This window comes from Vollenhovia emeryi, unplaced genomic scaffold, assembly GCF_000949405.1.
Source record: "Vollenhovia emeryi isolate VEMERY1.0 unplaced genomic scaffold, V.emery_V1.0 DF939221.1, whole genome shotgun sequence".
In the NCBI taxonomy this organism is placed as follows: Eukaryota; Metazoa; Arthropoda; class Insecta; order Hymenoptera; family Formicidae; genus Vollenhovia; species Vollenhovia emeryi.
This window is the reverse complement of record NW_011967145.1, coordinates 466,197-480,027: the sequence shown is the minus strand read 5'-3', so window position 1 is coordinate 480,027 and position 13,831 is coordinate 466,197. Positions and strand designations below refer to the sequence as shown.

The 13,831-nt window shown below is 48.3% G+C and overlaps 1 protein-coding gene and 1 pseudogene across 1 annotated transcript in view; one reads left to right on the top strand and one right to left on the bottom strand.

Moving 5' to 3' along the window:
• The window catches only part of LOC105560795 (probable chitinase 3), a 5,686-nt gene extending 4,936 nt beyond the window's left edge, over positions 1 to 750 (top strand). The window contains exon 4 of the mRNA XM_012010214.1: positions 389 to 750. Coding sequence (XP_011865604.1) covers positions 389 to 446 — 58 coding nt within the window. The 3' untranslated portion in view covers positions 447 to 750. The remainder of the gene's footprint in view (positions 1 to 388) is intronic.
• Positions 751 to 1,368: 618 nt separating this feature from the next.
• Positions 1,369 to 11,999, bottom strand: LOC105560818 (annotated as a pseudogene).
• Between the last annotated feature and the right edge of the window lie 1,832 nt (positions 12,000 to 13,831).

Here is a 13,831-nt window from a genome sequence, read left to right as displayed (position 1 = left end):
CTCAGTCTGTATCTCCGAAACTATTCGAGTCCGACCCTTATATATATATATATGAAATGACTCGGGAAGACATCCCCAACAACATATTTAAAAATAAAGCAAATCGGAGAGGAGGCCCCTTTTATGCATAATTACCGAAAATTTATTGTTAGATCGTGTGACCGTCGCGAAAAAAAGATGTGTGATTGAATTTGGACGTTGAAAACTTGCTACCTCACATTAGAAGCCTATCTTATCATAGGGAACTTTCCCCTATATAAAAACGCTCAAAACTTGAGTGTTTTTTCCGTAAGAGATCACGTAGACTCTAAAATTCTTTCTCCCGATGTGTTCTAATTGAAAACGAAAGGACATATATTTAATTTAACTTAACGTGTTTTTTTTTCAGCGAACACGAAGCAATAGCGAGAACCACCCCGTCGTATCAACAGGCGAGGCTCTTTTAAATTCTGATATAGCGGAAAAATGAAAACGAAGATTGGGGCAGCGTATAAGTAACTTCGAAGGAACAGCGATCAAGAATTGCAGCGAACTTCGATACGTGGTACGATATATTTTCGACACGACGAAGTTCCACGTGCGACGCAAACGATAATAATTGAAAAGATGCGTTACGTTAAGTAAGAACGAAATAAAAACCCAATTGCCATACGTGCGCCGATGCCATAAGTAATGTATATACTGTTGCCTTAAAACTATATTTAATGTAGCTCTGTAGAAAACTTTTAATAAATAAAAGTGCAAAACAAATACGGCGCGATCGCCACTTAGGTCCGGGCAAGCTGGAGGCAGCCCAATAATTTTAAAATTAATATGTGAGGTGAGTAATGAGTGAAAATTCATATACCGTATTCTTCCAACCTGTCCCGCGCGCCGTTACTTTCGGACATATAACATAGGTTTTCGTTAGGTAGAATCATTATCGTCAGCGAATTCACGAATTATACAATCGCTGAACGATTTTTCTAATTATTTTTAAAAATGCTATAATTAACATTCAATACAATACAAACCCCCCTTCCTGTACTGAAATTAGAAGTCTTATTGCGAATAATATTATCACAGCCTCAGTGGTCGGGTTGGCTAAGACGCTCGTCACGAATTGAGGGAGATCCCAGACTCGAATTCTGACTGAGGTAGTATTTTTCGCAATAAGACTTTTTCCTCTTGTTAGCAAAGCTTATTTATTAAATTTAGCACAACCGAGTTTTAACAGTGCATTTAACAACTGCAGATAAATCTACGCTTTAATATCAATTAAATGACGCCGCTTTTAGCAACTGAAGACAGCGATGTCGCCCGGTTAATTGGTTTGTCTCCTCTCGGGGAAAAGAGAAATGTTGGAAAAGAAAGATTAAAAGTTGACTTTAATTTAAGAAAAACTGAAAAGTCGACTTTAATTAATTACATAAAATTGATAAAGACAAATCGCATTACGCGAACGGAGTTTATGTCTCAAACACGGTGAAAAGGTGAGATTTTTCAAGGACAGAATAAATATCACGCGTGCGTATAGAATATACAATTATTATTGACATGGTACATTTACTTAAAAAATATATAATAGATACAAATTTGGACGTACGTGTGTATGTATGTATACGCCATTGAAACGTATACGCGCAACGTATATACACACGCCGTAATGATTAACGCTTCGTTTAGCGGCACGTACGAATTTCCTAGACTCTACCTAACAATAAACTAAATCGCTAGAGATGTTCCGGAATGAGTTGGCAAAAATATAATATATCTACACTTTATCTACGGCTGACTTAAGGATGCACTCGCTTCCGCTCGTAATTGAAGCGCGCCGATTAGTAATAGGAAATTAAGAGAGCATTTACGAAAGGTAATGCGAATCATTTGACCAGCATTACGTTACGGGTGTGCCGCTGTCGCGTCCGATATAGCGCATATGTAATTGAATATACGAAACGAATTATGCAAACTGTAAGCCGCGATCTCTCTTCCTTCGGCTTTCTCACATGTCGCTGTAACGCATTCATTAAATCGACTGCATGTCTTGCACGTTCGTTACTTGGAGATGTCTACGCTTTATCAAGCTACTTTCGTACCTACATGTTTGAGCAATGATGTTCCGTCTGATTGCACTTTTGATACCGTGACGAAAATTAATTCGACGAGTGCAATAAGTGCGATCGTCCGTGCCCGCGGTATTCAGTTTGATATGTGCCAGTAAGTATATATTAAAATTATTTAAATCTGTAAAAAAATATACTTTTGAAAAATGTACGTTCTATCAAAAGTACAATATTTTACACGAAATTCTAGGAAGACTCTTCCCATTGAAAAGATTTCTAGGTGTACCGCGCGTGTGCCGACGTGAGTACAGTCGCAAAATATTTTATCGAAAAATATATTCGACTTTATCTCGAGGAAATTGTTTATTCGGCCAAGAGGCGGCCGCTAATTCGTTATCGCGCTCCGTACGAGCGAGATGCCAAGAGCACGGATAAACCGTAGAGCGTAGTTTCTTCGGCAATATACGGCAACGTTCAGAAATTGGCGCTTCGCATTTCTGAGTCATACTCGCGCGACTATCTCCGCTTAAAGTCTCTCGCGTCAACGCGCGTTTCGAGAACAACGTAGGAACCGACTTCTTCGCTCTCTTACTTAACGCTAACGATAAGTGCGACTTCTTGTTTCAGGTGGACGAGACCACGCCGACGATGTGTGCCTCCTCGCTTCCCTCTCTGATCCAATCGACGATTGCGGGTCGATCGGCATTAACTTTAATAAGTGTGAATCCAGCGCGTGGCGCTATGGCAATGGGCTTAGGAGAAGGAGGGAGCCCTCTTCTTCGGGGGAGTATTCTTACGTGTTGCGTGTTAAAAAAAAAAGGAAGGAAGAAAATATAAATACACTAAGGAGTCCTAGAGGATTCACGAATTACCAAAATCAACGGAATCGAGGAAGCACGGGATTCGGAAAGAACGTAACGGACGGAGCGTCCTCCCTTTCCTTCCTGGGACGCTCTCACCAGCGGTTTCGGCACTTCCGATTACGCACGTCGTGACGGCAGCTCTGCGTCACCTCGTCGAACGCCGTGCCCTCCTCGCACACGAACCGGAAGTCCAGCACCTGCCGTGAGGTGAAGCCGGGCGAGCAATAGTGGAACAATCGGCAGTCCCTGAAGTCGCCGTAGAAGCGATACATCTCCCTCTCCAAGCAACTGAAGCTCGCGTTCTTCCGTTGCTTCAAGGGTTTCCGGCCGCTCGTTCGGAGGATCGCGGCTTCCATCGACGCGACGGGATCGGAGTCGTCCTCCGCTTTGGGCAGGACGGTCGTGAGGACTGACACCGACGTCGCGCGTTCAGGAATCGGAGGAACCAGAGAAGCCGGAGAAGCCGAGGAAGTCTCCTGCTGATAGACTTTGGAAGTGAAAGCTGTCGTGGTGGTCTCCGCATCTGCGAGGTACTTCTCGGTACTCGGCTCGGTCATCTCAGCGTATTCAGACTTTTTGGGTAACAACGTCGTCGGTGGGACAGTCGTCACGAGGGTGTTCATGCCCTCTGTCGTTTCCTGCGGCCCAACATCTATCTCTTTCGTCGTTTGTTCGATAGAAGACGCTAGAGTGGATAATCTAGACAGAGGATGAGGAGTGAAAGCCTCGATCTCCGTAGTCGTGATTCCCGGATCTGTATCTGAAGAATTGACTGGAATATTCTGCTCGGACAGGCTTGGAAGTTGATCCTCCTTGTTCGTCTGACCGTTCGTCTTCATGGAAGAATTGAGGGATATACGTTCATTCGCTTCCAGTTTGCTCTCGAGGCCGTTCTCCTCGCTTCTGCTGGACTCCGCTGTCACTATCGTCGTCGTCGTCGTTGCTGCCGTCGTCGCTGCCACCGTCGTCGCTGTTGCTGCCGTCGTTGTCGCTGCCGTCGTCGTTGCTGCCGCCGTCGTTGCCGCCGTCGTTGCCGTCGTCGTCGTTGCCGCCGTTGTCGTTGCCACCGTCGTCGTTGCTGCCGTTGTCGTTGCCACCGTCGTCGCTACTGCCTTCGTGCTTGCTGCCGCCGTCGTCGTCGTCATTGTTACAGGCTCCGTCGTTATTTCCGGATTCTCTGTATTCAATTTTTCTGTAGTAGTAACGATAGTAGTAGTAGCCGTAGTGGTGGTGGCAGGTTTTCGCGATAAAACGAGCTTTCTGATCATCGGCTTCGGCACCAATTCGTTATAAGATTTAGGCGGTTTCGCCGGTTTCGGATTAAACAGGCCTACCCTTGGCTTGATTACGACTGGAATCGGGGTCGTTGTAGGAGGCATGTAAGCATAAATCCTTCTATTCCCAGTAGGTTTAAAGAGTTTCGGTGGTGTGGCACGAGGAGTGGTAGTCGTCGGTCGGCGAGTAGTGGTCGCAGTTTTCGTACTCGATGCCGCCATTGCGGTCGACGCCGTTGTGGTCGACGCCATCGTGGTCGGCGCCGTTGTAGTCGACGCTGTCGTGCTCGGCGCCGTCGTGGTCGACGCCGTCGTCGTCGACGCCGTCGTGGTCGACACCGTTGTGGTCGACGCTGTCGTGGTCGACGCCGTTGTGGTCAACGCTGTCGTGGTCGACGCTGTCGTGGTCGACGCTGTTGTGGTCGACGTCGTGGTCGATGAAGTCGTGGTTAAACTTTCGACTTCCTCGACCTTTGTGACACCCACCGCGTGTTCCGTCTGCGTTTCCACCTCGGCGCTATCGTCGATCCGCTGCGTCTCTATATTCTCACGATCGGAATCTCTCGTCGATACATCTTTCTCCTCTTCGTCGCTCTTCTCCTCGTTCCAACCGTCCTCCTCGGATTCATTCAACCTCGTCGTGGTTTCCGTCCCCTTGTAATTCTCCGGCTCGTAATTATCGTCGACGTAATCTTGCGCGCCGCTTTCGTCGGACGCCGATATCTCTTCCGCCGTTTCCGCGTCCTCCTTATTGTCCGATACCGGTAGTTCGTCCGTGAATTTCAGAATACCCTCGGTACTGTCCTCGGTCTCCTCAGTCGATGCTGCGACGTCCTCCTGAAAATCCGTGTACTCCTCGGAATTCGTGTAATCCGCGAGCGTCGTGGAGCCCTCGGTACTTTCCGACTCCCTGTAATCCTCTTGAATACTACGCGTACTTTCCGCGGACGACTCGGTTATATCCTGGTACTCATTCGATCCATCGGAATTTACTTCCTCGCTGTATCTCCCGGTCGAGCTCTGCTCTTCGTCCGAAACACCACTGCTTGATCTCTCGCTCGCATCTTCGCGATAAGACGATTCTTCTTGCTCCGAGTTGCCTTCGCGGGATGTCGCAACTTCGTCGGAAGAAATTTGGCTAGGGTCGCCTTGCGAACTCTCCTCGATTTCCCCTTCAGTCGTACTCGTGCCAACTTCGTCATCGTCCGGAAATTCGTACTCCTTGTAGGCGAACTCCTCGTTAGAAGACTTCTTTTCTTCAGAAACCGGCGTAATTTCCGTCGATCTCACTTCTTCTACGTTTCGCGGACTCTCCGTGAAGATCGCGTCTTCCTTGTTAGTACTCCGTGTATACACCGATCCAATTTCCTGCTTCCCTTCCTTCGCTTTGTCAGCGCGTAGTTCCGAACCCCTCGTGTGTTCTTCCACAATCTGGCGGTCGAATGATCGCCCCGTCTTCTTATCCTTGCTGGCGTCGTGGCTCTTGTCGTCCTGCAAGCTCTTCGAGTACGTCGCGTCACGCTGACCGATCGCCCTCGTGTCAACTTCTTTAAAAGTTTGCGACTCCGACTCTCCGAAAATATTGCTGTCGATTTGCTCCGCAACTTTCGTCTTGAAAGACGCAACGGATGGGGTCACGGTAGTGATGGAAGTTGTAGTAGGAACGGTAGCAATAGTACTAATGGTAGTAGTCGTTTCTTCCGCGTCTTCTTTCTTTTGCTGAATTACCTCCGTCACTTCAACTTTCTCCGGCCTCTGCTGCCTTATCCTCGAAGATATGCGTCTTCTCGACGACCTCGGTCGAGAACTCTTCCTCCTCGAGCCGGATTTTCGTTCTCCGCTATCCTTGGTACCCTTACGCTTGGTCGTTTCGCGCGGGACTGCCGGTTGTCCTCCTTCGCCGACGACGGAGTCCGACCGCTTCCCCGATTCATCTTTTATCAGATATCCCGCGATCTGTTCCCCGTGCGCAACTTTCTCGTTGGTCTTCGATGGTGCGTTGTGCGTGCCAGATTTCGTTTCCTCCTCGATGATAATCTCGATAGGCGCGTCTGTCTTCGCGGGCGTGGCTTTTGCTTTGAAATCACTGTCAGAATCGGGTATCGTTAAGTCTATAACGTCTCCCCGAGATTCGTTTTTTTCAAGACGAGCAGTCGTAGATTCAGTGTAAATTTCAAAGCTCAAGTCCGACAGATTCTTAATGTGCTTTTCCCTATCGAGCGACTTGGTAACTTTTGGAAATGAATCTTCACGATCCGGTTCTTCGTCCTCTTCTTCTTCACTTTGATTCTTCCCATTCTTATTTAGATCCAAGTGTTTCGAAGCTTCTGTCTTCAAATCTTCTAAATAATTTATCTTTTTTATCGCATTGTCTTCCGTCTGCTTTTGAACAGGCGGTTCAGTATCGCTGCCAGAGGGATCCTCGTCCGCTTCATCGCTAAATAAAATATCCCTGAATTTTATCAGACTCTCTTTCAGAGCCCGGAAATCTTCGATGTTGAACCGAGCACGCGCGCTTTCCTCGTTCATCGCTTTATCTTCATTCCGACACGGTTCGCTCGTCCGTGTCACCTTGAAATCTCCATCCTGACGGCTGTCTACTCCGTGAATCAAGTGATACGGTTGCTCAAGCGATCGCTTCCCGCGCGAGGCTCTTGTCTTCTCCATCGCGTTCTGACGATTTTTGCGAATCTTCGGGACGTCGCGATAAAAGGGATCGAAAGACTCGTCACCCTCCTTGTAGTCGTCGTAGCTGGCCGGTATAGTCGGCAACGGCAACGTCACCAATTGCGTGGTGTTTAAGGGCCTACCGGACTCGTCGCTCACGCTCGCCTTCGCCGTGACGATCACCCGGGACTGCGAGGGCAGCAGAGGCGACGGATTCTGCACGATTCTCTGGATATCCGGCGGCGGTAGGTTTATGGTGATCTGATGAGGTTTGAGCTGCGGCACGTGAATGTGTTGGCTGACCTGGTGAGTGACTGACTGCGACGACTGTGGGGGCTTCGGCGAAGGCCTCGGCGTCGGGTAGAACGACCTGACGGTCGTCTCGATGCTGGCCGAGGTCGGTAGGAAGTTGCCGGAAATCCTCTGCTGCTGCGACGTTTGACTGGTTTTCGTCTGAACTGTTCGGGACGACTCTTGCTGGCTCGGCACCGGAGATATCGTCAGCTTGGAAATCTAAGGGAGACGAAGGTGAAAGATAAAAGAGATCTTAGCAGCGTGTTTATCAAAGTAAGCTCCGTCTGGATTTCAACCGGAGACTAAGTATCGCAGTGACTTTTAGCGCTTGCTGTATTTATTTCTATTACTACATCACTTTGCGCGGTTACACATGAAATAGCCTGCCCGTACCTTGCCCTTGTTCGCCGACTGTATCGCCTCCAACGCCCTTATATCCTGCTCCTGGTCATCGCGACCGTCATCGCGATCATCGCGATCATCGCGATCGTCGCGATAGTCGGTGGTCTCGCGCGGATTGTTGCTGTGGACGGTGAACTGCTCGGTGGTGCTGGCGATCCCGTGATTGTGAAATATGGGGTTGATCAAGGCCGCCGGGCTGTTGACGTTGCTGTTGAGCAGCGTCTGTATCGTGGGGGACGTCGCGTGGAACAGCGGCGTCACGGTCGAAGGTTCGCTGTGAATGATCTGCGGCGGCGGGCCCACCGTCGAGCTGTACCTGATCTGGTGGATCTGCGGCGGGGGCGGCGGGGGTGGCGCCGGCGGCACGGTCGTCGAGCTCACGGCGCCCTGATTGCTGAACAGCTGGTAGGACGTGGCCTGGTTGCTGGTGCGCTCGCCGCCGTTGTGGAAGATGTACTGGTGGTGGTAGCCGCCGTTCTTGTCGTCGTACAGCGACTTGGACTGGCTCGTGTGCACCTGCGGGAACGGCGGCTGCGGTTGATAATGCTGCGGATAGCCGGCCGGATGCTGGAAGGAGCCGCTGGCGGCGGTGGTGGACGGTATGCTGGGCCGGGACGTGGTCGTGCTGGTCGTGCTGGTCGTGCTGGGCCGCGCCGAGGTGGTTCGCAGCTGGTGATCCTCCACCGAGTCAATCGTCAGATCGTCCTCGTCGTCGCCGCTCTCGTGTAAGCTGCGAAGACAACGGAGGAAGCGGACGCGCGGCGTTAAAAGGAGACAAATCGGCCGCGATGAATTGCGACATTGTTTCGCGGACGCGTGACTCCTCTCGGTAGCGCTTTCGCATGAGTTTACGAAATTGGATATTATACTAGATATTACGTCGCGTGCATCGCCGCGCGATGATTTATACGATCTTGATGCCTGGTGAATGAGCGGAGGAAAGTCCCCTTTTATAAGATAATCTTCTAATACGAGATAGCAGGTTTTCAACGTTCGAACTCAATCACAAATCTTTTTCCGCGACGATTACACGATCTAACGATAAATCCTCCACTGAACAGATTTCACTCCAAGGGCAATAAATTCCATGGTGGGACCAACAGGTGACGTCTATGAATTTAGTGGAGACCCCGCTATCTCATAATAGAGAACTTGCCTCTATATCTTTATCTGTCCACGCGCGTCGCGTCGCGATATAAATTCTTGGCGAGGAAATTCTTGTCGTCGTTGGCGGATGCTCAAGTGTCGAAACGGTGCATTCCTGAGCGTCAGCGGGGTCCACGAGATAACGCTGAAGGATGATAATAACGTGTGAGATGCAAAACGGAGACGGAGGTGAGGTGTTTGGTTCCCGAGGGTAAAATGAGCGGCGCGGGAACGAGATTTACTGTCGAAAATGGAAGTCGCCGAGAGAGAGAGAGAGAGAGAGAGGAGATGACTTGGCCGCCTCGCCGGACGTAACAAATATAAAGTGTATAAATTTCGCTCGTCATGACAGCTAATCGTTATCATTTTTATGCGCGTACACCTCGCGGCCGTGGGGAGAGGACGCCGGCATTCCCGGGATAAGCCGTTGAAATATTTATGGGATATGCATACGCAAAACGTACGCACGTATGTGCCTTTTGCGCGACGGCGATTTCGAGACGCTCTTTTCGAGTCTCCCCCGAGGTGCGTATTTAAAACGCAAAAATACTCGCGCGCCACAAGCGAGTTTGTAAATGCGAGTTCGAGGGACAGAGAGAACGTTTCATTTTCGCCGCGGCGAAACGTTACACGATCATATTTCTGGGAGCGTTGCTTTGGACATTGCGCAAACGGAGCAGGGAAAAATGTAGCAATCCGCGAAATGCCAGTGAGAATTTCTGAAATGCGGCAACTCGATATTACCTCGCGTGTACGGGGTGTCCCGTGGACGCCAACTTCAGAGAACGTTCACCTCTTGTAGTAGAAACTTTTATCGCGATTGCATTTCAAATTGGGTGGTGATTCGTTTTTTTATTAGTTAAAAAAAATTAGAATTTTGGGTAAACCAGATTTTTACTCGAGTTGGAGAACGTCGAATTTCTTTATTTATCTTCTGGGTTCTACATATTTCTAGGTTTCTAGTAATTGCCGGCTACCTATATTATTTGTATTCGCACGAAATTTCATACGAACTGAAGACAAATTGTGTCAAATAGAAAAGGTGCGTTCCGCGCGACTTTGATTCTTACGAAACGTAAAGTGAACGTCCGAGTCTGCCGGGGATTGCGGCAGTATTCGACACCTTGTATATCGTCGGCAAAGCAATCAGAGTGTGCAACAACTTCTTTCATTCGATAGCCAGTTTCTGCTCGCAGCGATTTGCATCAATGCGAAACCGGAAAATAGATTAGCGCTCGACTCTCGCCGTGTCATTAATGAAATTTCCAGAATTATCATTAAACTCCTTGACAATCCATTTTCTTACGCGCGTTACAGCACCGCGCGTAAATTGCTGTCTTCTGTCGACGGATATAAAAAAAAAAGAGAAGAGAACTGGATCTCGCGCTCGCTGATTATCGAATACGGCAAAATAAGGCGCGGTTCGCGTCCTTAGGAGAATTTACCTGAGCGTCACAGCGTTATTGCCGTAGAGCTCCAGATTCAGATTGTAGAATCGCTCGCTCTTGCTGCAGTCGACCTCGTCAACCCTCTCGCAGACTCTGGTCTCCTGGTCGAAGACGGTCCCGTTCAGACAGAGGAATTTTATGTCCATAATCTCGTCTGAAACCAAGTCTCACGGTGAAGAAGAGGGTCATTATTCGGGGATGCTCTTCACGGGGCGTGCTCGTCCTTATTAGAATCTCGTCGTGGCTTTCGTGCCCTGACTTCGAATTCGCTCGACTGTCAATCGAGTCTTTTAATATTAACGTTACGCCATTTCATTAAGATCGAATCATAACGTTACATGTGTTTTACTTATACACGCGCTGCAGGATTGATTTCATATTTAAGAGACACCTCTCGTGTCTTCGAGCGTGATCTCTCGCGGTGGAAATCACTCGCGTCTCCACCGAGAGAACAAACCGGCGATTTATCTTCGCCGAGATAAGAGACGCTTCCCGAGTCGAGTGTTCGGTTCCTCAATTTTTCTATTCTGTCTTCATTTGGATCTCGGAGTCGGTTTGAAGCTCCAATTTGATACACAGATGAGTAAAAAAAAAATGCGTTTAGCCTCAAAGATCATGTAATGAAATATTTTACCCTCTTTGAAACCTCTCAGGCCGAAGAGGAAAAAGGAAATAGCGACTCTTGTCAGGCCTACCTGAGGTAAAAAATTTAATATATCTTCTCCGACGCAAAGATCTCAGTTCGACCTCGTTGCTTCCGACTCAAAAATTATACGAGGCTAAACTGAGGCCAAAATATTCGACTCGGGATTCTCGCGCACTTCGGAAACATTCGCGCTCCGTTCCCCGAAACTCGCGGAGAAACCTACTACACGCGCCACGTCCACCTCGATCCGATACAGACCATAAAGTCGATTTTGTACCGGCGATTATGCAAATTGTTTTATATGTCAAGCGTTCACGTGGTGCGACGATGGAGCCGGAGTGCCGGCCCGCTCGTATCCGGGAGCCGCGAGCCGACGATTTGTCAGACATGGATCCGGATTAGCGTTGGAATTAGTAGCGGCAATTAAGCGCGAGCCTATTTAGGATAGTCACGTACTAACGCGGTAAGTAGATCGTTTCGAAAGCCCCTGCCGACGGCTGCCCATCGGAGTTTTGTAATCGACCGTTCGGAGATCGCTCACGGCGAGAATGTCACGGTCGTCGAAGAACGTTTACTGACCTAAGAGCCGGGAGTCTGGCTTTGGCTCGTCATGAATTCGATCTTAAGAACTCAATTCGTCGCTTAGAATCTACGCTCATTGCTTTCCTTCCAAAAGCGCCAGCGGAATGAAGCGATAAATATTTTTGTTTGCGAATGCGTTCAGATGCGAACGATTTAAGCTACAATTGGTGCAGTATCTGGGGATCCCGCCTTCATACCGCAGAACTACCTTTCTGGCCGATGGTGCAGACGTGAAACATTTGACAGCCCGCCTCGACGTCCGCGTAGTATCCGCCGATCACCTTTCCTTGACACGAGAAATTCGTCTCCGGCAGGTTGTCGAAGTCCAGGTACTTGAAAATCAGAAATTGGCGATTCAGCAAGGCAGGGAAATTCGGCTGCTATTCGCGGCGACGCGTTCGATTAGGAGAAAAAAACGTTTTAATCTCCCCCTCAGACTCATTCGATCAACTTTGGACACTTACGCCAGGTTCCCCCGCGCTGCATAACAAACGGCCATGACGAAAGTCGAGAATGGACACGAAAACTGAAAAAGAAAAGGAAACGGGGCGTGAGACAAAGGAAACGTAGCGACGAAACAAGTCTGCAGGATTCATTTGCGTGGCGTCAGATGAATCCTATTTGTATAGCTTTCCAGAGATGATCGAAGAAGGAAAGAAGCTTCAATCAGACGCGACTCTTAAGGTCCAAGTTCCAGCTATTCCATAAAAAGCTGCGAGTTGATTGGCCGCCACACTTCTCGAAACTGGAACCCGGACCACGTTCTAGCATCGTGGACGCAGGCCTTTAGAAAGCCAAACGCGCTCTTGAAATTTTCTAAAAGACGCGATCGCGTCTGTTCTTGCAATACAGCAAGCGCGCGTTTTACTCGAGCTTGACTTTCGCTCGTGGTATTTTCCTGGAGTCGCGCGTGCATCACGTTCGATAGGCGCGTCGATGGGATAACAGAAGTTATCTTTTGCCGAAAGTTAAAAGGGGGAGAGAGAGAGAGAGAGAAAAAAAATTGTGCGGTCGCCGTCGTCTCATTCGGCGCGGCCGCGTCGTGTAATTTACGCGGAGGTAATTTATGCGGTTTCGCAATCGGGCCCGGGGTCCCCCGGTGGACCCCGTTGCACCAGTTGCAGCTATAATTATGCACAACTATCGTCACGCACCGACGATAGGTTAATGCACCGCAGTGCTCCATAAATTCGAGCTCGCTGGTTCGATCTGCTACCGTTATAAATACAACATAATACGGCGTAACTGCAGTGTTACATAAACGCGAGCGGATTGAATAAAATGTCACTAAACCGGCGGGGGATTAAAGAGAGAGAAGACTGAGTAAATGTCAATAAAGTAGATCTAAAATTGGTATAATTGTAAGCGTTGCAGAAAGGAGAAGGTTAAACGAAATTACGTATTCACGTTAGGAAATAGACCTTTTATATTATAAGAAGACGTGTTTTTCACCAAATAAAAAAGGCTCTGCAAAAAACAAATCGGAAAATACGGTATACAGCGAAAAAATAGTGGAATGGGCAACTTTCACCTCGCTTATCTAACACGTGCCAGACAGGTGTTAATTGTTACCGTCAGATTAAATTATATTCTTCGCTCCGGCTCTGTCTTGTAGTTCGTTGTGGCACGCTAATAGCCCTCTGGGTATTCAAATTGCAAGATCTACACTTTTTATTGATAAAGATTTATGTAACGCGGTTATAATTGATTTACGGTTTATCGTTTTAACGACCCGTCGAAACACGAGTCTCGGACGCGTACGTATTTAATAAATAAATGCATCACGAGAAATTGCATTACGTTTCGTCCGCACAGTTCTCGCGATAAAATTAAATCCAGTGCAATTAGACGTTTCAACATCCAATATTCAAATAGCTCCGTAAGCTCGTGCTCTTAAATTTTTTTTAAACAGCGTTAATATTCTTCAGTTTACTGATACAGCAATAAGTCTGTTAATTACATTTCAGGCTGAGCGTTTCTAGCGCCTGCTTTCATTCCATTCCGCAATTTGACCGTGAAGCGCTACCTTGCTGGCGATTGCACCTGCCGGATCCGCGATAGCTCGCGCAGCCGTTTCGGTGAAAACGCAGAACCGGAGGCTTTTGCCCGTGTCCTACGGGCGACTTTTCATTCGCAATGCGCAAAGACAAACGAGCCTTTCATCGTGACGCGCTCGTGTAAAATATAGAGGAAAGTCCCCCGAGAGACCGGCTCCTAATATGAAACAGCGGGGGGTTTCCGCTAAGTTAATAGACAATCGTTCGTTGGTTCCATCGTGAATTTGTTGCCCTTGCAGTGATATCTGTTTAGCGGAAGAAAAGAAAATTGTAATTGAATTTGGATGTTGAAAACCTGCTATCTCATATTAGAAGCCTGTCTCGTAATAGGGGATTTTTCTCTATACAGGGTGTTCCAGGAGGAAAGGTCAATATTCTGGGAGGTGATAGTATCGGTTGTTTTAAGC